The 25,016-nt window shown below is 40.3% G+C and overlaps 2 protein-coding genes across 7 annotated transcripts in view; one reads left to right on the plus strand and one right to left on the minus strand.

Annotated features, from left to right (window-relative positions):
* MBTD1 (mbt domain containing 1) overlaps positions 1-14,602 on the minus strand; it is a 35,319-nt gene extending 20,717 nt beyond the window's left edge. The window contains exons 1-6 of one of the 5 annotated variants that reach the window (XM_030961818.1): positions 14,335-14,601; positions 12,421-12,609; positions 6,875-7,076; positions 5,597-5,736; positions 4,912-5,026; positions 4,738-4,823 (exon numbers count right to left, since the gene is read on the minus strand). In XM_030961818.1, coding sequence (XP_030817678.1) covers positions 4,738-4,823; positions 4,912-5,026; positions 5,597-5,736; positions 6,875-7,028 — 495 coding nt within the window. In that variant the 5' untranslated portion in view covers positions 7,029-7,076; positions 12,421-12,609; positions 14,335-14,601. Of the gene's footprint in view, positions 1-4,737; positions 4,824-4,911; positions 5,027-5,596; positions 5,737-6,874; positions 7,077-12,420; positions 12,610-14,334 lie in introns of all 5 variants that reach the window. The other 4 variants (XM_030961817.1, XM_030961816.1, XM_030961815.1 and 1 more) reach the window with 4 other exon arrangements.
* A 437-nt stretch (positions 14,603-15,039) lies between these two features.
* UTP18 (UTP18 small subunit processome component) lies at positions 15,040-24,013 on the plus strand. Of its 2 annotated transcripts, XM_030962331.1 has the most exons (14): positions 15,040-15,355; positions 15,459-15,586; positions 15,691-15,786; positions 16,542-16,621; positions 16,823-16,908; positions 17,485-17,610; positions 18,487-18,661; positions 18,985-19,085; positions 19,845-19,935; positions 20,254-20,377; positions 21,351-21,525; positions 22,254-22,396; positions 22,988-23,047; positions 23,664-23,967. In XM_030962331.1, exons 1-13 carry the CDS (start codon positions 15,050-15,052, stop codon positions 23,010-23,012), a joined length of 1,656 nt encoding a protein of 551 aa, XP_030818191.1. In that variant the 5' UTR covers positions 15,040-15,049; the 3' UTR covers positions 23,013-23,047; positions 23,664-23,967. The 2 variants fall into 2 exon arrangements, with proteins under 2 accessions (XP_030818191.1, XP_030818190.1); XM_030962330.1 differs by having other exon boundaries at positions 22,988-24,013.
* The last annotated feature ends 1,003 nt before the right edge of the window (positions 24,014-25,016 follow it).

A 25,016-nucleotide genomic window follows, 5' to 3' on the forward strand; every position in this document is an offset into this window, starting at 1 on the left:
TGAACAGAGCATAATGAAATATCAGTCAAAGATGGTATCGTAGATACCAGGAATGCACAGTGCTGAAGAAACTAAATTCTTAACAGTAACTCAACAGAAGTTATATTGGTAACAAGCTCCAAAATTTCTCAGTGTGCAATAAACTTGAGACTATCCAGGAGAGAGAGATCCATATTTTGGGTGTTTTATAACAACAGTCACATCAATTCTGAGAAAGACAAATTCTTATCAGTTCAGAGATTACCCAGCTATCACTGGGACAACTGAAGGAGGGATCCTCTGGCTCTGCACTGTATCTCATTTACAAAGCTCTTTGCAAACCCAGAGAACTGAACCACTCAGTAGGAATAGCCTCCAACTGCACAGAAGCTACAAGTGAAGAAATCTGGATTAATCCTGAATAACTGAAAATGACAATATTGGAATTTTGCTGGCAATCAGCAATGGCCATTAGTAGCACTAGAAGCTGAATTTATCTTAAAGAAAGGAAACCCCTCACTAGTTGAAGTATTTGAGGTTATACCAAACTTAAAACTAGTTTCAACTCTTAAAGGAAATGTAAGTATGCCAGTTTCTATTCTTGAAGCTTGGTCTCTTCATGTTCTGCTATGTCCCATCTACACCAGTCTAGACCACAGAGGTCTCTTCTGCCAACTGGGAGCCAGAGAAAAATCCAACTGAAAAGATGATGGCTTATTTTCACACACAAAATATGCAGACACAACTTAAGTCCCATCCTGTAATCACTACCCTCTCTAAATTGACATCTGTAGGTTTTTGAATTGAACTGGGGAAATAAACTTTTCAAACTGCATATTTTAGCAAATCTTGTTGCCCGTATAGAGATACACATGAGGACAAACAATCCAAAATAAAAGTGCTGACTAATTTAATAATCCACCTGCACTGAACTGAAGTACATTTTATTGCCTGCTCGTCTATTCAGTTGATTCAGAGTGAATAGTATATCAAAACACTTCTCCTGACATCAACTTAAAATGGAAATTTCATTCCCAGAGTGTGGATTGGTATAGACGGAAATAGCAGAAAGTTAAATTTGTCCTTGTCTGCGAAAACATTGGTTCTGCTAGTTCTCCTACACCAATCCATATGGCTCACCCTTTTTCAAGAAGGAAGCCATCCTGTGCAGCATCACTGCTGAAATGTCAGACAATTATACTGTCCTGAGAGATGGTTTACAGCACACCTGCTACACTGCACTATCTTAATCTCCTTCACTCATTAGGGATATTCTTGAAGCAGGAAGACCTGGATAAACCAGGGCTGTGACAGCCATCTTCCTTCATCTCTCCTCTGTCTTATCTGATTAATCAATCAGTGTTTGAAGAGTGCTTTTAAAATTTCAAAGTGCACTAGAGAAGTGTTAAGCCTTACTTATCTGCTGACTGAAAGGTGACTGCAGTCTGGATTGGCATAGTGTGAACTAGCAGAACCATCATTTACAGGTAAGAACAAATTTACCTTTCAAACTCATGATGAGATCCACGTCACATCACTCCCAAACAAGGAAGAGCTGGTTCCTGGCTTCCTGCTCCGGGACATGACCCGGGAAGGGTCTATCTGTGAGCACCAAGGGCCTTCTCTGCAAGGTAAGGTGCAGTCAGGAAGGGCCTGTTTGATATGAGCACCTAAAGGCCAAGTATTCCACATACGCACCTGAATAAAGAGCTCACATGGCTTAAATAAGTGGCTTCTAGAGGTTTTGGATGGCATCAACACTGCCATGATTCCAGACTTTAAATCAGGATTTTAATGGCAAATCCTGATGGTGATGCTACCGATTCCATTGGTACCATGGTGATGCTACCAATTCCTGAATTGTATGGAACGCTGAAACTTCGTTTGTGAGCAGTGCTCCAACAGCAGGTAATGCCAGAGGAGAAAACATGCAAAAGGTTTAAACAAAAATCTTCAAAGCAGAACACTGCCACCCAGTGTAGCATCCTGGAAATGCTCCCTTAAATCACTGGATACAGTTTAAAAAACAGATGAAATCAAGAGAATGAAAGTATTTTGGCTCAGAATAAAATTCAGGTGGAAGAAAGAACTTCAGGAAATGTGCCTCTCATTAGCAACACCAGTGAAAAGAAATAATTGCTCTTAATTGTGCATAAAATTGCCCAGTAATTAATACTGAGAAATAACTCAAACCACTGTAATTTGCTTTCAGTTGTAGGAATGGTTTGAACTAATAAAAGCAACTATAGAAAAGAGTAAAAAGTGTTTAGAGGATAAAAAGTGGAATGCAGGTCAGCAATGAGCTCACTGTATGTGACTAAACTGTAACTCAATATTAAAAACATTAAATTGAGTTTTTCTCCTTGCAGCAGCTATTGTGCCTGATTAATGCAATCTGACAAAATAAAAAAAAAAGAGGCTGCAAGGTGCACAAATGGGAAGTCTGGCATTGTCATGGGCTTCCTATAGGACATAAACAAAAGCAGTTCCCTACTTCAGTTTACTGAACGATGAAATCATAGGCATGACCACCCTATTGCTACTGAATTTCATTAGCGGTACTCAACACTCAAGTCTGGAATAAATGTAACATCAAAGCACAAAAAGTACATCAAAATAGTTTAAAATTAATTCTTATCATAAAGAGAAAGAACATCCCAAGATTTAGATACTTTAATTCTAAAATGTAGCTGTTTTAAATTGAAGAAGAAATAACTTCCCAGGGGAAAAAAACTAGAAAAACTGATGTGTGAAATCTACATTAGAGCTGAGATACTTAAGTACGCCAGGTTCTTAAAAAAAAGCCAAATCTCACATCTCATAATTCCTTTAAATTTTCTCTAATACTGATCCTAATGTTCCCTATTAAATATCCATACAGATATACCCAGTATAACCAGTAAATTCAATATATTTTACTGAATAATGAATTTAAGGGTAGATATGTCATGATTTTACTGTTTGAGTTTTCAACTCAAAACTTTGATCTTGAACAGAATAAGCTTTATATATTCAATCACACACATACAGGTGTATGAAATTCATAATATGGATGGTAAACAAACATCAACTAATACAAACTTTTACAAATCAAAGCAATACAGTATATAGAAAACAGCAATAATCTTTCCAGAAAGTCAAAAAGAATACTGTTTAATTACCAATAGATAGTGAGACAAAGAGAAGGACCTAACAATAGAGCACTGATGTGTTTTTCAGATTCTGACTGGTCTAAATAATGTATTTTTCAAAGAAATAATTACATAAAGCTGAATGCAAATCATACCCTTATAACACTAACTCATATCCACCAAAGAAATAGAAATCTCTGAAGGAAACAGCAGGATTTGCATTTTACTTGTATGAAAAAGGAAAATGAGGACAGAAAAGAAACAACTTTCAGGCTACTTGTAGCACTGTTGCCATTATCTTGTGAAAATTTTCGAGGTACAACATGACCACAAGTGTGGTCTTGGTTCACATTACTGGGGCACTGTGCAGCTGAATGAATGAAGCAGTGAGAAAGGGAGATACAACTGCTTTTAATAAAATGTAATATCGGAGCATAATTTACAAGTGATCTGATGACTGTAGCTGTCTCTAATACAGGATGACACACATCCTGAGACATTTGTAGATCCAATAGCACAGTCCATGTTATCAAACGAGACTTTGAAATCACTTATTACATGTACATAGCTGTGAAAGCGAAGTGCAAACATGCTGACTCGAGCATGCGGAATTTGATACAAATTCCCCAAGTTCTCCTAGCGCAAGGCTCTGTCCTGGGCAGTAGCTGAGGCCTCTGAGCATAAAGGATACTATTCACAGAGTGCCAACTGCCAGGAGCCCTCAACTCCCGCTGGTTTATGATCTGAGAGGGCTCAGCAGGAATTCCTGCGCTGAAGAGAAAATATTTCTCTTCTCTCTTGTGGACAACCACCATGAAGAAAAATGTTTGTTTTGATTACAACTTTCAGCACATAATTTAGAGCAAGACAAAAATTTTGTAATACAGTACACTTCAACTTCTCAAATTAAAAAATATGCTGAGAAAACGCATTTTGTCAAAGCTTTTACTTAAGAGACAGAAAGTACTGACAATATTTTAATTGTCAGTCTAATGTCTCATGTCTGGAATTTCACAAACACATTAAAGACAGATGGCGCTAAATATTTTTCCCAACCCCTACTTTCCTTAGTCATTAAAGAATGTCTTTTTGTCTGAAACTTTTGAAACTCTAAAACAAAGAAAACCAACTTTTTAAATTTCAGATTTCTAAACAGCCTTAATTTTCCCCCATACTAGACTACCTGGCAGCATGACTGACAGGGAGAATCTGACGAATAATAAAGAAAGAAAACCCAAAATCTAAATATGTAATGAAAAGATCAGACCAACACAATGGAACAAGCCTGACTCAATCTAAAAAGCCTTTTGTAACTGTTTTCAGTACAGCTTAAGTTGGCTGGTTTGTTACTCTGCAGTATGTGGGATGATTTTGTGACTTGAACATAAGAAAAACAATTCTCAAGTATGTAAGAGCCTTCCTTTTTGTTTATGAGAGTGTATCTATGATTAGAGTAACTGATGGTGTTCAGAATTATTTTAAAGGACAGATAAATTATCTAAAAAGTAGTCATACTCACATCATGAAAAATATTTGGATATTAATGTTTTGAAAAAATTAATTTAAGAACTTCCATGGACTCACTTACACACACAGAGAAGGAAAGCACAAACTGAGAAATACTCACGTGTTTAAAGCAGGTAACAGGAGCTGCTGTAAAGCTATTACTATTGATGTAGTTACCCCAGCTGAAACCTTCCACAGGGACAGCTGCTAAGGGAAAGTTATTTCAGTTAGGAAGCTGCTCATTAGGCACCAATCTTTCTGTGTTTTTGTTTCAGCTCTGTTTATATGCTGTTACCTGTTTTTGTCTTTGCCTGGTTTTGTAAAGTTGCTTGGTACTGGGCATACGCTGCTAATTTAGCCACTAAGGGCTGTTTTTGTAGAACTTTAGCCTTCTTTGTTGGAGGTTTACCCTAAAAAAAACCACAACCCAAGTAAATAACATCTTTCCAAACTCCTGTCAGGAAATTTCCACAGGTCTGCAGCTATCTTTAACAGATTTAAACTAAAATCAGAAGTACACAGAGACTAAGTATGACACATGTATTATAAAATAAATTTAAAAACCATTAGTAAGGAGTGTCCAAAAGATTACTTTTGTACTATTATCCCAACTTGAACAGCACTATAGATTCACTGTTGTTTACCTGAAAAAAAGATATCTCTTAAAAGCAGGTCAAAAGGAAGAACTTTTAATCTAACTTATAGCAATGCAATTTCTTGGCATTTGTTGCAATGAATTTGAGACAGGGTATAATGATATTTCTTGATATTTATTTTTCTCTTTTCTTGAATACTACAGACATGCCTGGATGATTACTTGATTAATATTTTAAGTCAACAGACATATATCTATTTTGAAACTCTATAAAGAAAACCCTCAAACCCAAGAACCTAATCTACAAACATGCAGCCATCTGTACAAACACCCAATTTCACCACTGCAGACGACAGAAAGGATGTAAAGAAAACGGTGTCTGTACCGCTACCTGAAGCCTGGCCAGAATGCTGGCCTTCTTGGAGTTGGAGGAATAGCTTCTGGAGCACGACACACTGCAGAAGCGCTTGGTTTTAGAGTAAAAAGCATCCCGGACACCAACCATCCCACACATCTCACACGTAGCTAATCAGAAGAAAGAAAAAAAACCTCAAAATATTAAGAGTGTAGTTAAAGTTGCAAAAAAATTCAGAATGTAGAGGACAGAATGAAGGTCCTGGAGGTGGTACTATCAAACAGTTTCTGAGGGCTTTACCCCAAAGAAAATTGCACAGGAAAAGAAATTTAAAACACCACTACTAATATCAGTGAAACAGCAAGAACCTCAAGTTCACTGGTGAAACAATGCCTCTTTCTGCTCCCTATTAATTTCATCTCCAGTGCATGTGAATGACCCAGCTAAATTAGCTCAAGCCAATTATTGGTTTTTGACTGTTCTCAAGGAAGCATGTGCTTTGAATCTGGCTTGCCAATCTTGGTTTCCTCTAAACACAGAATACTTCCAACCTGAAATAAAACCAGATTTACTGTTTGATTCATAAATTAGTATATCCCAATTACCCCAGCCCACCAGTGCTTTTTTCTGGCTAGAATCATGTTTCAGAGATGGACAGCATCACCCACAGGGTATTTCATGATGAGTAAGACTCAGAGACCAATTAATGCCAGTGAGACAACACCCAAATTCTGCCCAGAGAGAGCTTTATGCTAATCACCAGAATTTCACATAAAATATTTTTCCCTGATAACAAAAGAAATCTTCCCTTTCAATTTATTTTCCTAGTATGCTCCAGCTCACAGTTAGTGAGAAGTGAACAGGTATAGACTAACAGGTTTTATACAGTAGCAATAATGAAGTTTTCCTAGTATAGGAAGAAATGTTTAAACATATTGTACGTGTAACAAAGGGCAGAGAAAAGGTATGCCCTGGCATAGACAGAACACACTGACATTGTCCTCAAAGCTCCAAGAATAAAACCAATGCACATGAGAACATACACATGCATGTGCAAACACAATACATTTGACAGGAGGGCAGATACTCCCACACTATTTCTTCCCTGTCAGCAGGATTCAAACCCTCTCTTATTTCAGTTTAGCAGAACCCAAACAATTCCCCTTGAAAAACCAACCAACCCCAACCCTTTAGCTGCTTTGGTCCCTTTTCAGTTGGGACCAAAATTTCAGATGGGACTGTCACAACCCAGCACATGCTAAAATCCACCAATATCCAACTCCTAGCACTTACACAGCACATACTTACCCATGCCAGATTTGCCATCTGGATAAGTATAAACTTGACCATTGTTCTTGATAATTGGGAGACTGGATGGCAAAGGAGCAACCTCTTCCTCACTTTCATCTGAACTGGAGCTGCTGCTGGTGTCCTCACTACAACTATCATAACCGTCAAACATCCCGAACGAGTCTCGGTGTTTCCTTTCCACTCGCGAACTATGTTCTGTCTAAAAATTAAAAATAACCAAACAACAAAAAAACCAAAGAATAGCAGAATGTTCTGAATGCAAAGATTTCAAAGTCAAGCTTAAAAAGTTTCACAGGTCAGTCTTCAAAAGCAAATATTCTAAGGCACTGCTGTATCAGCACAGACAAGAGCCTTGTAATGCCAATTACGTGAGCACTGGTATAATCAAAACTAATTTTGGTGCTGTGATATACAGAAAGAAAAAATCTATCTCATGATCCACTGAGAATACACAGGAGCCATTCATATATTTAATTTCCTTGGTATCTTTAGAGTTCATTAAGTCTGATGAGCTATACACTGACAGCCACACTGATCTTATATGCAAATGAGCACATTCCAGATGGCTGCGGCCAATTCCACTAAAATTCATTCATTTGAGAAAGCTGGGCAGAGAAAAGACAGTTCAATCAGGAGGGCCCTTATACCACAACAAAAGGAATGAGGGGCTCTCTGCTCTTATTGGCTTGTGGGGTTATCCATAAATCACTCAGTTCCCCTATGAGTCCACGACTCCCATGTGAAGCAGGAACACCTCTCCAGCTCACAGGGCTGTTCAGAGGATTAATACATTAACCATTATGAAGAGCTCAGTTACTATGGCAATAGGGTCTGTACAAATGCTGAAAGAGAGAAAGGTGACTAATTTGCCACTGTCATTTACAAAAAAACTTGTTACATAATAGTTTTTCTATAATCAAAAAATCTGAAGTAGGATAAAACCACACAATTCTTTAAAAGGCAAGACAGTTAAGCAATTTCCAGCAAAGACAGTAAAGAAGCAAGAGATTAACTGATGTACTTTTTCTGAGGCACATCCACTATATGCATTTTGATACAGTGACAATTTTCACTTATTAATATCTTATACAGCTCCATTGAAACAAGGCTACTGCTATGTGAGCTGCCCTCATTAAGCTAAAAAAAAATTTATGGTTTCATATTATTTCCATAATCTTAGTATCTACTAAGTTTGAGAGGAAATAAATAAATATGAAAAAAAATTCTACAATAAAAGCACAAGTTAGGGGAGTGAAGTATAGACAAAAAAATAAGAAAAATTTAAAAAGCCTTTGGCTCAACTTCCTTTTCCAAGAACTAATTTTCCTTTTTCTGCCATGCTATGCCTTTATTACAATATATTCTACTTTGCAATCTAAATAAATCCTATTATGGAAGAATTTCCTAATAGGCACTAGGGAAAACTGATTTCCACACTGACCCAATCCTAGCATGCAATTATTAAAAAAAAAAAAATCCTCCAAAAACCCAGTAAGCTTAAAAGGTTATGCAATAAGGCAAACACTTTAAACACACTTACAGTAGTTCTGAAACAAAACAACCAAGTCAGTGTAATGTTAATTATGAATATACACCCCAGCCAAAAAAAAACTGTATTAAACCAAACCAAATTTAGGATAGGGCATAATCTGACAACTTCCTCAAGGCAGTGAAACCAGCCCATGGGATTGTTAGAGGAAACACTGAGCCACGGCAGACAAAGCTCGGCCCTGACCCGTGCTGGCAGCAGTGTTACCTGTCCCATCTGCCACCAACATGCATGACAGTGACTTGTTTGTGTGTGCACATGTGTGCAGCTCACAGCAGAAGATGAGCACAACGTTGCCATGGATACAGTGTCCTGCCAACACTGTTAGGAATTTTCAGAGCGGATGATGAAAACTAATCATCTTCCTCAAGATTTCAGGAACTCCGTAACATCTCACAGTGTTTAAGTTCTCTTGATCACTGTCTCTGCTAAGATATAAATTGTGATTCCATATGAACCATTCCCACCAGTACTACCAGAGCACTATGATGCTTAGAAGGTTTTATGGACAGATACTTGTGGTGTTTCAAAGCCCAGGGAAGGATCTCTCTCTTCATGCCCTTATTCTCTTTAAGACAGCTGATCTGATTTCACTGAGAGATTAGGACCTCATCCCATACCAAGGTGTGATTCTATGGCTTCAGCCCTCTTACGGAGGCTGCAATACAAGCCTGTCTTAGCATATCCCCTTCCCACTCCAGACTGGACAACCCAGGACCTATAGGGTGGTAACTTTGTTCAGTGGTGTGAAATGCTGATGCCACTCAGAAGGAATTGAAGTGCAGCCCATTCCCAGTCCCACTAATTCCCCATGCCAGCTCTGCTCCCACTGCCAGGGAAGGTCGAAGAAGAACTGGGAAGCTGGAGGCAAGGTGAAGGACCAGAAACTGAAGCACAGGGCAAGGTGACTACCACAAGAGTGCATCTGGCTCTTTTTGTTGTTCTTTTGCATCACTTCCATTTAGAACATCAATATTACTGCTAAGCTCTCTTTGCCAAAATATCCACAGATGGGAAGGAAAACAGCTTCTCTTTGTAAATGGAAAGTTGGGCGCTCAATTAGGAAAAATCATTCTTCAGTTTTATACAACTTCAAAAGTAGCAATCATTAAGTTTTTGAGTTTAACTACACTGTCAAAACAAACCTCATGTATCACCTTCCCATTTACTTAATATTCAGCCAAACTGTATCAATTCAAAATTATTGAATATCAAATCTGCAATTCAAATCAGCAGTTTTGATCATCATTTTAAAATAATACTGTAGTTTTTATAAAACATTTGAATCCCAGCTTTTGCCAGATAATTTACGCAGGACAGTCTTAATGTTAATTTGTAGTTATTACCCGGACTGCAATTGGGGAAACTACTCAAAATGCTTTCTGAGATTTCAAAAAGGCAGAGTTTGCAGGAAAAAACCCGACAAAATACTTTGTACACAAAAGTAGGTGAAAGTTAGGGAAGATGATATACAAATACCTATGCTGAAATTTTGTTAGAGCAGATCAAAACATTTCTATTTTGACAATAAACACCACAGAGATTCTTTTTAACCCATGTTGAAACACAGCATTTGTAGGAACAAAGTGAACATGAGGAAATTTTGATAATCCTTCCTGCAGAATTCAGATGAAGAAAAGGAACTCTAACATCTGGAAGGGAAAAAAGTAGGAGCACTGCTTGAATTCAAAGGTCAAACACACATCCTTACAAAAAGGACAATGTATACCTCAAACAAAATTATAACAAAGATAAAGCAGCGGGTTTGGTACAGCAGCAGTTTGCAATTTCTGCTGAGTCCTTTCTAATTGGTTCCACCTTTTTCTTTTGAAAATTAAGTACAAAATTTCCCCCTTTCTGATTTTCTAGGGCCTCAGTATTTTTCCAGAAGCTCTCAATCATCTCATCAACAGTTCCTGAAGTGCTGGTGGCCTCTAATACACTATGGTGAGCTTCATCAAAGATACCAGGAAATTGGAATAATCTACCTTATGCACACATTCTCTCTCTCCCTTTGTTGTTATCCCTCCTGTCTTTGGAAAAGGCAAAAGCAGAGCCCAGGAAATGACAGATCAAAGAGCCTCATCTCATCCCTGATGAGGTAACAGAACAAGCAATGTTGGAAGTCATTTCTAGGCATGCGAAGGACAAGCAATTCTTGATGAGTCCTTTAAGGCTTCACAGACAACAGCAACACCTTGTCTGTCTGAAGCAGCATCTCCCCACAGCAGCTGCAGGTCCTTGGATTCAAAAAGAGGTGTGCAAAGAAAAAAACCAACCCTTAAATCAACATAAAACCAGCTTCCTACTCTTCAAAGCTGGACTTAGCACTAAAAATCATGCTGAGGAGATTGTCTTTTCCTCAAAACACAATCTAAACAGTATTCAACTTCTAACAAAACAGGGACCAGCTGCCTGTCTATCCACTGAAACTGCTTGGAGCAGGAGCCTGGCTTGCTATTAAACAGAACCTTGCACCTGGTTAATGCCAAAAGAGCAGCAGCTTGAGTAACTACTCCGTTAATAGCGTCTATCTGTACATTAAGCAGAAGCAACGCACAAACAAAAGAACAAGACAAACTTTCAGGCATTAGGAAAGTTCACTTTCCTAATAAGATTACTGGTTCCTCAACAGAGGTTGAGGTTTTTAGTCAGAGCACTGTGAAATGTATCATGAGCAGCACTAGCAAGTTACCCTGTACTATTTGCTCAGGGGGTTTCTTGCATACTTTTATTTATTGAAGGGATGGGTAGAGAAAGGAACTCTTAAGAACTGCTTTCTTTTTCTGCCCAACTCCCCATTTTCCTGTTCTTCCCCTCCTCCCTGTGAATACTTGACAACAGAGCATTTTTAAGAAATACTCTTAATTAAGCATTACATAAGGCAAATGGTATGAAAAAGAACACAGTTAGGGAAACTGGTTTCCCTGAGAGCAGAAAGGCAACTCTAAACAAATAAGAATATAACCAGTTTCTCACTCTAAACACACCTTTTTATATACATATATATACACACACATTGAATTTGATCAATAAATTATAGCATACATTCTTTGAGTTTAGTAACTACTTTTACAACACAAAAAAGTGGGCACAAAGGGTGAGCAATCCATGGCAAAACCAGAAACCATTTCATGTTATTTAGACATCAAACACTTACTGAGGAAATGGCTTTAGTGCTTTGATGAAGACTATGCTCAAGCATGGGCAAAATTTATGCAAAAGAGTTTTGAAGGTAAGAACTTGCAAGAAAAGCACCCCATTATTATGTAACCAAAACTATTACCCTCAGGTACGTAGTGCAGCTGGCCACAGGAGGAAGATCCAAACCAGCCACAGAAAGGTTTCAAACCACTCCAAATGATTGTTGTTACTTTTGAATTCAATCTGGGACTTGAACTCAGAATGGAAGCAATTTGGAGCTTGGAGTACAAGAGCTGTAGCTCAGCAAAGGTACACCAGCACCTGAACAGAGGCATTACTTCCTATATTCAGCTCCAACCCTCCCAAACAGGACAGAACTATGGACAGATGGGATCTGAGGCCACCACAACCTTCAAGCCAAGGGTCTGTCACAAGACAGATTTACTTCAATCACATATCCTGAATGGATCCAAGGTTATTTCCAAGTTAAAATTAAACCGGATGCATAGGCTTTGTTTTCAATAGTTCATTTATGCTTTGTGCTACAAACTTAGTTTCAGCTCTGGATGTTAAGGAAACACCACAATAGAACTAATTTATTACAACTCGTTTGAATACAAATTGGCCAAAATAATTTACAGTAGAATAGTAGCTTGTCCCTGTGGAACTGAAGCCTAATTGTGCCTCAGAACAAGACCAAAAAGGAAAATTCAAACATGATACCAATTTAAAGAAAACACACTTTCAGCTTTCATTATAAACAAACAAACAAAGACTCCCAAAACTAAACATCTTGGGATTCTTGGAAATCAGAACCAACCAAACTTACTTTTTTTATATAGCAACTCACCTCTATCTGGAAATGTGCCTTCCACTCTTATTATAAGTAAAATCTCTGCTGGAAAAGTACAGAAATGTTTTTTCCTGTCTCTTCATTTGCTATGTATGACAGCATTTTGTCTGAAGCCAGTTTCTGCTGTTTGTCAATGGTTTTGTCCATAGCCTCTTCCCCAGGGGGTTTCACACAAGAGGGGAGACTCTTTCATAAAAAAATATATCACATTAGCAGGAAATTTTGGAGGGGGAGTGTGATGATTAATCTGTGAAATATCTGAGCTTTGATAAAACTGAAAATCTGTTACAAACTCTATTACATTTCTATAAGGCCTTTACAGGAGTACGACAAAGGAAGAGGCAAATATTTCACTTTAAACACTGTTACCATTAAAATTAACAAACAAACAAAACCCCAAATGAAATAACAAATTTAAATGTAAAGAACCCCCAAACCACCACCAACCCAAAACCAAAGTCTTCAACACCTAAATTCATTCCACTCAGAGCCAGGTTCAGCAAAGGATCCCACATCCCCAGAGTGTACCAACTTACCTGAGAAATGAAGGAATGCAGTAGTGGTTTGCAGAGGATATGAAAAGCCTTGCAAAATTAAATCAAATTTTAGAAGGTAAGAGAAATAAAAGCCAATGAGAGAGAACTTCTCTGAATGTTACCACTCCTGCCAGGGGCACATTGCTCTTTAGGGAACATTGAAGAGAATTCTTACTTCCAGTTTGCAGTCTTTCGGCATGTGCTCAAGCCCACATATTCTCAAGAACAACACCTAAACTGTTCCTGGGAAACAAGATCCCTCTGCATAGTTTCCTAAAGCCTACATTACCCACTTCCTCAAAACGATGCCTAGGCTGAAGAAATGAGTAAGGACAATTAACTTGCCAAGTTTTATTGCCTTCTTAAGGGAATATATTATTTTAGTTCTTATTGAAGGCTCCAGATTAGACTCTCATTGCCTTAGTCCATTCCTTTTAAGTCAAAATCAAACTGTGGAATACAATAAATAGGTAAATACAGGTCCTCAAACGTACAAAATAATTTTAATTTAAAATACAAGAGACTGCCCTGCAGCTTTCAGTTTTGACTAGGTTTGGATTTGAAAAATTGTAACAGTTGCCAGCCACATTTTAAAATAAATTGCTTTTTCACACACAGAATTTTTTTACTATAATCACCATATGCTTTGTAGTAGGACTTCTAATTTTCAAAGCCACACCGGGCAGAAATTGCTATGCTTTCAACATTTCCAGCAACAACCTGAAAGTGAAACTGGTTTCACGAGTTTACTACTTCTCACAAAAAGAACAGTCACAACATCAGAAGTCATAAAAATTGCACGGAATGGGGGGGAAGTGGCCGCAAAAAATCCAAAACTTTTGAAGCGCTGATAATAAAGAAAACTCTCCAGCACTGAACATGACCACGTTGGAAAACTCAACTCCAAAAGGTTCGAACTACAGAAGGAAGTTGCTGAAAGCCGGCACTACAGCGGAGCAGGGAGAGAAGCGGATCCGAGCGCGGCCGCGAGAAGCTGAAACTTTTCTCCGAGACAAGAGGAAAATGAGGCGAAGCACAAAACTCGACCCCGCATAGCCGGGCCGCAACAAAGGGGTACAGCCCTGCCACCCCACGTGCCCCGACCAGACTCCCCCGCGAGCAGCAGCGCCGGCCCGGCCCCCGGAGCCCCAGACCTGGGCGGGCACAAGCCCCGCACCCCGTGGGGCCGTCCCCGCAACAGCCGGGGCTGTCCCCGACTTTCTCCCACAGACTGCGAGGCCGCCTCCCCCCCGCGCGGGCACCGGGGATCGCTCAGCTCCTCCCCCCGCGGCTCAGCCCGCGCCGCTCCCCCACCAGAGGCTGGGGCTTCCGCGGGGCTGCGGCGGCCGCACCACCCGCGGGCTCCGGTACTTACCAGCTCCTTTGTGTTTTCCATCAGGCCCTCATGGGCAGGAGCCGCTTGCTGCCTCTACGCGCTCGCCCCAAGGACTCGGGCGCTGCAGGTGCCCGCGGTCGGGGCCGGGCCCAGCGGGGCGGGGATGGGCCGGGCAGTTCAGCCGCTCCGAGCGCCGGGAACCGACCAGGACCGACTGCGGCCGCCGGGACATCAACAACATGAGCACACTGCTGCGCAGGCGCGGACACACCCCCGCCGGGATCGGGCTGCGCGGAGCGGCCACACAGCCATTTGCCCCCTCCCCCCCCACCCCCACCCGGGCGAAATCATTTGTTACCGGGGGTGGGCACTCCGCGCCAAGGGACCGCGGGGCGTAAGAGCAGCCGTGTCCGCCAGCGAGCGGCGGTGCGCATGCGATGTCCCGGTGAGGGGCCGATGAGCAGCCGGTGAGGGACGAGTGTTGCCTCCCGGGTCGGGGATACCCCCCCCTGCGGGCTTGCAATGGAGCGGCCCAGCTGGGCCGCGTCACGTGGAACTCGGGATGGGCGGGGAGCTGGGAGCAAAGGGAAGTAAAGAGAGGAGTCACGTGACCACGGGTCGCCGGCAGGAGCGGGGCTTGATCACACGGGGCGGGGGCGGGGCGGTGTCATGAGCCTATCGCAGGCGGGGGCACGGTCAAGTGGGGGGGTCACGTGACCAGGCACACGTGTTCCGGTTCCGGGTCTGGCGCGCTATGCGTGGTCTGGCGGCAGTTGCGGGGCGGGAGCGGGGAGTGGTAAAAGCATCCAGAATGAAGGTGGCGAAGAAAGTGTCTAAAGTGACCAAAGCGGGTAAAATGATGAAGCCCAAGCGGACGGCGAAGCGGCTCCTGGTTGTGGCGAATCAGGCGGCGGCCGCCGAGGCTGCGCGACGCGCCCGCCACCTGAAGGCGCTGAGCTGCGTGTCGGGCGCCGAGCGGGAGCTGGAGGAGCTGGTATTCGGTGACAGCCTCAATGGGGAGGAGGACGAGCTGCTGCGGCGCCTGGCCGGGCCTCGACGGGTACGGCACATCCAGTCCCGACCTGACAGCGGCAGCCCTGCCCGCTCGCTCCCCGGGCTCCCGGCCGTGTCCCCGGTCACACGGTCCGTTTGGTTGTTTTCAGGTTACTGCTGCAGAGGGGAAGGACCTCCAGGAAGAGTCCAGCGATTCGGGAGTGGAAAATGAAGCGAAACGTGACTTACTGCTCAAAAATCCGGCCTGGGTAGATGAGGATGATGAAGCTGAGGAAAAGTAAGTTCGGGTTAGGTGATGGGAATTATTTGTTGCACTTGGGATTGCTTGTAAGTGGCCTTGGTTTGAACGATGTTTGTGTTCTGTTTGTTTTTACTCTCTAGTGTTAATATGACCCATAAGTACAGGAAAGATTTAATGAAAAGTGATGCCGAGACCAAGCTTACTAAGAAAAAACTAAAGAAAAGACTTGAGGAACAGTAAGTTTCACTAATGTTTTTGTGGCTGACTATATCGACTATATTGATCTCATGATCATTGCTCTCCAAGGTGGGTACCAGCAGGATATTGCCAGACTCTTTTCAGTGGTACCTAGAACAGGACAAGGGGCAGTAACCATAAACTAAAATACAAAAAGTTCAATCTCAATGTGAAGAAGAATTTCTTTCCGTGGAGATTAATAGAGCACTGGAACAGCTGCCCAGGGAGGCTATGGAGTCTCCCTCTGGAGACATTCCAAACATACCTGGACATCTTCACATGTCACCTACTCCAGGTGACCCTGCTGTAGTGGGGAGTTGGAGTGGATGATCTCCCTAGTGGATGATCTAGCCAACAATTTTGTAAGCTAAAATGTATTTATGTGACATTTAAAGTCACTTTTCTCTTTATCCACTGTTCTTATGTGATCTCTTTAAAGTCAGGGCTTCCTGCAGTATTTGCAGTGTTTTTAAATAACAAATGATACTAAGAATAGTAAATAAAATGCGCATTAGCATTGTCTGGACTAGCTTGTTTAGTACTTGTATCGAAGTGCCCAAATTAATTTGTCTTCTAGGGAATTATACAAGAAACAGTGAAATTTTTTTTTTTGTTAAAGTACTTGCACTGTGTTCTGAGTACAAGTAATCCTGCAAAATTCTGACTGTGCTTCTTCTAAGTACTTAACTCATAGAAGGAAATTACTGTCTCACAAAAGTTATGGTTTTTTTCTCTTTCCTCTTTTTCTCATAAGGTTTCAGCAAGCCATGGGAGGAGTTCCTGCCTGGGCTGATCTAGAAAACAGGAAGACCTCCAAAAGGACTTTGAGTGATAGTAAATATGCCCAGTGCTATTCTGATAAGTGTTTCTGTGATTCCCTATTTAGCTTGCTAGAAGATAATTACTTTTGATGTCTTCTCAGTTTGCTTTGTTCCTTCAGTGTGCTTTAATTTAATTCATTTCAGCGAGGAATGTGTTGATTTTGCTCTGGGTACTTGTGCAATTAGCTGATTCCACATGCTTTGGTTTAATGAGGTGACAGTGATGAAGATGATGATCTGCTACGCAGGACTGGCAATTTCATAACAAGCTCAGAGTCTCTGCCAAGAGGGATTTTGAAGGTAAAGACAAACCATATCTTTCCACTTCAGTTGGATTTAAGTGCACACTTTGACTCCTGTTGTGTATAAAATTAGTGATTCTGTGAACTTGTTTCTGCAACTAGAAGCTTTAGAGGATAAGTAAAATTGAACAGTTCACATGAAAGCATAAAACAATAAACTGAGGTGTATTGTTTGACATAAGAATTTTCTGCACTCTAAATAGTATCTTGTAGTAGGATTTTAATTTCTGCAGAGGGAGGATGGAATTCTCCCACGACTTTGAAGTGACTGAAATGATCTTTAAGAAAGCAGCCTTAAATGAGTATTTCTCACACTGTCTCCTACAGCTATCTCAGATGAGTGAGAATGCAGCTGGTTTTACACTCAATTTTAATGCAGCTAGAAAGGCTGCTAAGTTCAGCCTGTGTTTGTACTGGAGCAGCTCCCTGAACAGGCTGTGTGTGCTCTCCTCACCTCATGCTGCCCAGAACTTCATCACAGGGCTTGAGGTCTTGTAGCATAAAGAATAAATGCCTTTTTATTCAGCATAAGTGATGGTTCGGTTTTTTTTAAACTGTCTGGTCTGTGTTGTAGATGAGCACCTGCCTTCCTGCAAACCAGGAACGTTTTGCCAATGGAAAACTGGTGACAGTGCAGTTTCATCCTTCAGCTCAAGTGGTGATGACAGCTGGGCATGATCGCTCCGTGTCCCTCTTCCAGGTGAAGAACTTCAGTTTGTACTTTGCTGATGGTCACTAACATAGAACCTTTTTTTTTGAATGTACATGAAATAGCCTGGGATGGTAGACTTTGTTTTCTCTCTTCCTCTGCACATCGTCAGTGGTTACGCAATGTCTGTGGTTACAATGGAAATTCCTTGGTTAAAGGCATCTTGAAAGGAATTTCCACCTGTGACTTCACACCAAGCACATGCAGAGTACTGGCAAACTCTTTGTCTCAGAGTTTTTAGCTGAAGATTTGTGTTTAAAAACGTTTGATTTGAAGGTTTGCAAGGAACAAGTACTAAGGAGATTTTTTGTTCTTAAGTTGGTTGGAGAGCCTGTAGTGGGGGGAGCAGCCCACTTTGCTTTGAGACTGTAAAAATGCTGTGAAACCATTTTGGGGATGGAGAGGCTATGCTGCAGGAAGAAGGTGTTCATCCTGAGATACTGCCGGGCTCCTCTGAAAACTAAAGATCCTAATTTTATTTAGGATTTCTTAGCACGGCCTAGTGTCACTGAAATGATCAGACAAGTGGAATGTGATACTCTCACAGAGCTGCAAGAAAACCCAAATCAAAGCAGATGTTTTCATTTAGAAAAAACAGAGTAGAAGTGATTATTTGAACAAAGTATGGGCAAGATGAGGAAGGACAAGAGGTGTGAGGCCTATCAGAAAGGCAGGGAGTGCCTGTTACATGAGATGAGGAGCTAAGAACCAGGTGATTTGTAGGAGAGAGGAAGAATTTAAGGTTTCATGGTGGTGTACCTCTTACTAATTAAGTCTCAGCTGAGAAGTTGGTATAATTTTACTCTGTAAAAGTATTTGATATATTTCTCAATATGACAGCCTGGTTTGTTACTTTCTTTTTTGAAGGTGGATGGTATAAAGAACCCAAAAATACAGAGCATCTATTTAGAGAGTTTTCCAATTTATAAGGCTCATTTCAGTGTGGATGGAGAACAAGTTATAGCCACTGGTACTCACCACAGCATGTTCTTTGTGTATGACATGATGGCTGGGAGTATCATCCCTATCCCAAAAGTACGAGGTATGTTTTGCAGCTCTGAGTGTCTGGGCACAGTTGAAGCTGTCCCAAATAGAGATGGTACATGAATTTCCTTTAAAACGAAGTGCAGTGGGTTGTTGGAGTTTGTATTTTTAACTTGTCTTCAAGGAAATAAAGTACCTTTAGTGTTAATTGTCTGGGATATTAATTATCACACATGAGCAAGGTTGAGTTCAGCTTCTCTGTGACAGCATATTGCAGAAATGAAGAGCTGGAGTCAGGTTTTAGTCAAATTCATCCTACCTCTAAATATTGAGGCCAAAGAATAAATTGCACCAATTTCAAGTTTTCATCTCTTTGTAAAGGTGTGGAGGAAAAATTCCTCAGAAACTTCGAACTGTCTCCAGATGGATCATTTATGCTGCTGATTGGAAATTCAGGTTACCTTCACTTGCTGTCCATGAAGGTACTTTTTCTGCATTGTGTAGCTTTGCTTCCTTGGTGCCTTTTCTCTTTTGAATCTGCTTTTATCTCATCTGCAAGGCAATCTAATTTCAGCTGAAGGCAAGGTATGACATGTACTGTGACAGCCCTCAAAAATGTGCTGTGGAATCAGCCCACTGCAGCTTCAGGGAATTATTTTGGACACTCTGAGACTTTGTTCCCCAGCTGCATGGAACTGGTGGAGCTCAGGGCAGTTCCATGGGATTTTCAGCTTGAGGAAGTCGTGTGTCAGTGCTGTATTTCAGCTGCTTGCACAAGCACTGTGCTGGTGAGAGGAATGGAAACAGCATGGGAACAGGCACCTGGGAGTGGAAGAAATATAGGTCTCCTTTTTTGGGAGTCATGCTAGTGCCTGCTGCTGTACTCTGTTCATGAATCATACCAAACATTGATTCATAATGCATAGAGCAGTCTTTCAGCTGAATTTTAAAATGCCTTATGATGGCAGGTGGATTTGTTTTAAACTTTCACAGGGAAAAATACTTTTCAATAAGGAAGTTCAGTTTTGTATAATTCAGGCCCTTCAGTGTGGGAGCAAACAAGTGTTTGTTGATCCACCTGCAGTTAGAGTCAGGAGCTTGTGCTCTGCTCTGCAGGCACTGAAAATGTTGGTGCTGTTCTCTGAATGTCGGGGTAGACAACAAGATTTTTGTGGGACAGGAAACAACTTTTCTGTAGATTTTTGGTAGAATCTCTGTCAGCATTGTTCTTCATCCTGCAGACGAAAGAACTGATCAGCACTATGAAAGTGAATGGAAGGTGCACTGCCTCTGCTTTCACCCCAGACAGCAGTAAAATATACAGCTATTCAAGTGAGTATTGCAGCAGCTCTAGTAATACCTCCATTTAAATTGCATGAGTTCTTAGAAGTCACTTATAATTTTAGAAAAATAATTTTAAAAATTTATGCTAGTATCTCTCCTAAAAATACAACCAAGTGATCAATCATTAAAGAATGGAATTAACTATTTTAGTATGCCTTTAATCAGTAGGGGTTTTTTAAAATACCCTATATTTGATAGTTGTAAATTAGCTTTTAGTTGTCATCTAATTAATTTTTTTTTAGCAAAGTGGACTAACAAAGCGATGTGTATGTAAGTTTTCTCTAATATCTTTCATTCTGCAACCAGAGGAAGGCGAAGTTTTCATTTGGGATGTGAGAAGCAGAAAGAGTCTACACAAATTTGAAGATGAAGGTTCTTTGGAAGGAAAGTGCATTGCTGTTTCAAAAAATAACCAGTATGTGGCATGTGGGTAAGTGACTGAACTTTGACAGCAACTTCTGCTATCATTTTGAAGCTCTTCAGTGGACCTATGGGTGGCTGGTGAGAGTGTAGGAACATGGTTTGGTTCTAATAAGCAAAGAGTAGGCATGAATAGATTAATATTCCTTATCTTATGGTAATAATTTACGTTTGTCTTTGTAAATATAAAATACCATAGTACACCTAAAACAATAGGAGTGATACTGATATTACTATTGCCATGTTTGGGTTCAGCAGTTAATTTTGAAATCACACTGACTAAAATTACAAATTCTGTAACAGCAATATTGATTCAGGGTCTTCTCCCTTTTCTGGTTCTCTTCCCTGTACTCTAAATTCGGCTTCTGCCAGGCAGCATGTTAGCCTTTCAGAAGGGGCGTCAACTCAAAGCCACAGGCTGAAACTGTTTCTCCAAACTTACTGAGATGCAGTTTCAGCTAGTGTCTGGATTCTTTTAAATGAGAATAGCAAATAAATAGAGGAGTACAATATATATTTTCCTAGCTCACTGTAGAAGAGGATTTTAAAGTGAGCTTATGCTACAGTTACTAAAAAAAAACCAAAACCAAAAACCCAACAAATCACCCCCCCCCAAAAAAACCCCAAACAAACAAACAAAAAAAAATCAACCAAAAAAACTTGAAGTTACTTCAGAATTTTTTGATACCAAGCTCTCCTTGCTTTGAATTATCCTGGTAAGAGATGGGCTCGTCAAGGTTCTCCACAGTTGAGTCTCTTACTATATGAGAAAAAAGAAAATCCAATTCAGCAAAAGCCTAAACTCCTCCACTAGATACTGTTATAAACTCCAAAGGAAAATCAAGCTCCAAACAAAATATTATTGCAGACTCCAGTAAATAATTGGAAATTACATTTTCAGGTGAGTAGTGGCTATAGATAACAAGACAGTATATACTGGAATGTTACTTTTCAGTATAATATTTGTTTATTTTGTTCTTTAGTTCATCTTCTGGAGTTGTAAATTTGTACACTACTGATGCCTGCCTCAAAGAAAACCGTCCTAAACCAGTTAAGGCCATAATGAACCTTGTTACTTCTGCCACCTGCGTGACCTTCAATCCCACCACAGAGATTTTGGCAGTGGCTTCCCGTGACACTGATGAGGCTGTCAAATTGGTATGTTCAGCTTCTTTTTACAATATTTCTTATAAATCTTCCTCAAAATACTGCTGGTGACACAATAAAACTTACATGAAGCAGATAAGATACTGCAAAAGGTGCTGGACCAACCAGATCAGCATATGGCCAAGACACTCTGCATTTACAAGAGTGTAATTTTATTTTCCATAGTAAAGTTGCTTTGAAAATAACGTTTTGTAGTTTAGTTTACCTTTTTTACCTTTTTAAAATGCTCTCTAAAATGTCTGGAAGTGTTTGAGGGCAGGTTGGACAGGGCTTGGAGTAACCTGGTCCAGTGGAAGGTGTCCCAGCCCATGGCAGTGGGTTGGAACTGGATGAAAACTCTATGGTCCCTTCTAGCCTAACTGTTCTGTGATTCAATTTCAGTGCTGTAAATATAGCTCAGCAACAAATGTGAGTTTTCAGCAGTTGGTAACTGTAATCATCTTACTATGGGGGTTTTTTGCCAGCCTTATCAAAATTCTGGCCAACAGAGGAACTGTTGAATTTATCTGAGGATTTGTAGGCCTGAGAATTGCAATAATTGGTTCCATGATGTGTTCCCTGCTCATTTTCTCCAATAGATTTCTATAGGGAGAGTCATGTAGGGTAGGAATATAACTGAAAATTTGAACTTAACATTGAGCTACAATTATAGATTTGTAGTTTAATTTTATTTTTACTGTTTTTTCCCCAACTTTAAATTCTGACCTATTTCTCAATAGGTGCACCTTCCTTCATATACTGTGTTCTCAAATTTCCCACTCTTCAGAAAAAAACAGATTTATCTTACTCAATCTATGGACTTCTCTCCCAGAAGTGGATATTTCTCCATAGCAAATAACAAAGGCAAAGCTTTGTTATTTAGGTAGGTACTAAGTTAGGTCTATTAATCCCAGGTAACATGTTTATGTTCTGTAAGATGGGGCAGATGACTGTAAATGATAAAGTGATTCCTGATCTGAATTACTCCTGATGAATTGCTGGATTGTGGAGTTGGCTTTCCCTGCTGGAGAACAACCCTTGATCTTTGTCAGATTATGCAATACACCCTGTTTCCATACTTTTTGATTTTGCTCCCCTGCTGATGTGGTCAGGGGTGAGGAGCAGGGCTAATTTTAAGCAGGAATTTTTTTTTTCAAATCACAATTCGTGGTGCTTGAAAAACTGCTTAATTTTAAGATGAGATTTTAATGATTTATCAAGACAAGGAAAATTTACAAAATATTCCTAAATATGAATAAATCTTGTGATTTGTCCTTTATTTGAAATTGAACTGCATATTATAATGGCACTTAAGTTATTCTAGCAGGTGGATGTTTGCTATCTTTTACTACATCTATGGTTCAGATTAGCTGAGGATACTCAGTGACACTGCTGAAGAGCTATTGTTTCTTTGTGTTGTCCCCTCAACAGATTACTGAGAAGTTTTAAATCTCTCAATTTTTTTTTTCTTTAGGCTGAAACATTATTCATTCTTCTGAAAGAAGATACAGGAGAAAATGAACCAGTAACTGAGGTGAAAACAGAACTAGAACTGTTTACAGTGTTGCCTTGAGGAGCCTCAAAATTTTCATTTTGCTGCCTCCACTTCTTTATAGATGGCAGGAAGAATTTCTTAGCCCTGTGTGATCTGTCCTGCCTGGATCACTCATGGGCTGGAGTAGGACTGGCCTTGTCACTCTCAGCTTTTCTGATAATGCAGCAAGTTCATAGTTCAACTAAAAACCACTGTCAGCTGGACTGAGCTGATTATATTTAAGTCAAACTCAGCAATGTTGATAAACAGCTGCAGGCTGACAGGGACTTGGCTTGATCCTATTCTGGAATACTGTAAGCCCACAGAAGTCTGCATCATTTCAAATTCCCATTACAGGAATTACTGAAGTTTGAAGCATAGTTTGTATGCAGATATGATTTTATTGTGTGCTTAAATGTCTTCTTGGGAAACTGGAAAATCTTGTAGCCTTGACAATAATACGCTAGATTGACAAAAACTGTGTTAATGAGGGGAGGCTGAACTTGTTTAGACTGGAAGCAGCTCTGACTTCTGCATGTTAAGCTTGCATAGAATTTTGTGATGGCTCAGTGTTTGGAAAATACTAACAAAATTATCTCTACTGGTCTTTCCCCAGGTTTTGTAACCTGCAGATAAAATGATGCTGACAAAATCAAAGCTTTTTTTTTGCAATTATTATTATTTCTTTATTTTATATGGAAGCTACAAAATACTAATAGAATATATGTATTTTTAAATTTGTTGGTTTTAAATAAATGTACCTGGTAAGTTTCCAGGCAACTTGTTTCAACTTATTCCAATGCTTCGTGTAAGCTCACAAGTAAGATTTTACTGCTTGGCACTCAAGCTTGAGTCTTCCAGAAGTGCTTGAATGTTGACGGTGGTCACAAGGGTTTTGGGGATGAAGGAAGAGACGAGATGGGCTCCATGATCAGAAGGCTTGATTTATTATGTTATAATATATACATCTATTATAACTATACTAAAAAGAAAAAGAAAGGAGAGTTTCCAGAAGCTGCTAGCTACCTAAGAATAGAAAGTAAAAGAATGAATAACAAACCTCGCTCTCCTGGACTGTCTCCAAGAAAGCTCAGTCCTGGATTGGCCACCAACTCCAAACATCCAAACTGGGCCAATCCAGGCAGACCTGTTACATTCCACAGCAGCAGATAACCTATTGTTTATGTCTGGTTGCTGAACTTCTCAGCTTCAGCAGGAAAATCCTAAGAGAGGATTTTTCATGAAAGAAATGTCTGTGACACTTGAATGTCTTAATTATTATAATTATGTGAAATATTCCAGTACTGAAACAGAATTTTTTTGCAAACTGACCTCTGCTCCATGCATTTATCAGGAGCTTTTCCATCAGCCTGGTTCACTTGAGGCTGAGCTGGAAACAGCATTTTGCTGCCTGGAGGAGCCCAGTCCTCTGAGACCCTGTTGATGTTGGTGTTGCAGCTTAGCCCAACTTCCCAGCTGTAGCTTCAAGGTGCCCTAAACCAAGAGGTGAAAAAAACCTGCCCCGTTTATGCTTTCCTGCCTCCAGTGTCACAGAAACAACTGCATCTAACATGGGTTTGATTTTTAAGGAAAACCCCAGTCTTACCTTTTTGTGAAAGCAAAGAATCCTGAGTATCACATGATTTTTAAATGAGTGGTGAAATTTAAATCAGTGGTGAAAATCCATCAGGATCCCCAAGCTGGGACTCGGGTAGAGGGTCTGCTGCTGCTTCTTCATCTGCTGCCAAATCCTGCTTCTCTTCTCTCTTCCTAAAATGGCTAACTTGTTCTGCTTAAATTCATGAAATAAAGGTTGATTAGGGAACTACTACAGTAAAACCCTGATTTGAGAGTAAATTGTGACTCATGTCTGAGCTCTTGCCTCAATAGAATTTTTTGGGAGGTAACCGCACCAGTCAAGGTGCTCCAGTAACCAGTACTGAAGTCATTAAGACTTCAGTGAATGTGG

The sequence above is a fragment of the Camarhynchus parvulus genome, chromosome 18, assembly GCF_901933205.1.
Source record: "Camarhynchus parvulus chromosome 18, STF_HiC, whole genome shotgun sequence".
Taxonomy (NCBI): domain Eukaryota; kingdom Metazoa; phylum Chordata; class Aves; order Passeriformes; family Thraupidae; genus Camarhynchus; species Camarhynchus parvulus.

Excerpts from the sequence above, each read along its gene's own strand:
- UTP18 (XM_030962330.1), top strand. The coding sequence starts at position 15,050 with ATGCGTGGTCTGGCGGCAGTTGCGGGGCGGGAGCGGGGAGTGGTAAAA. Across the intron at positions 18,662-18,984 it reads CCCTATCCCAAAAGTACGAG|GTGTGGAGGAAAAATTCCTC; the intron begins GTATGTTTTGCA and ends CTCTTTGTAAAG. Across the intron at positions 19,086-19,844 it reads TTCACTTGCTGTCCATGAAG|ACGAAAGAACTGATCAGCAC; the intron begins GTACTTTTTCTG and ends TTCATCCTGCAG.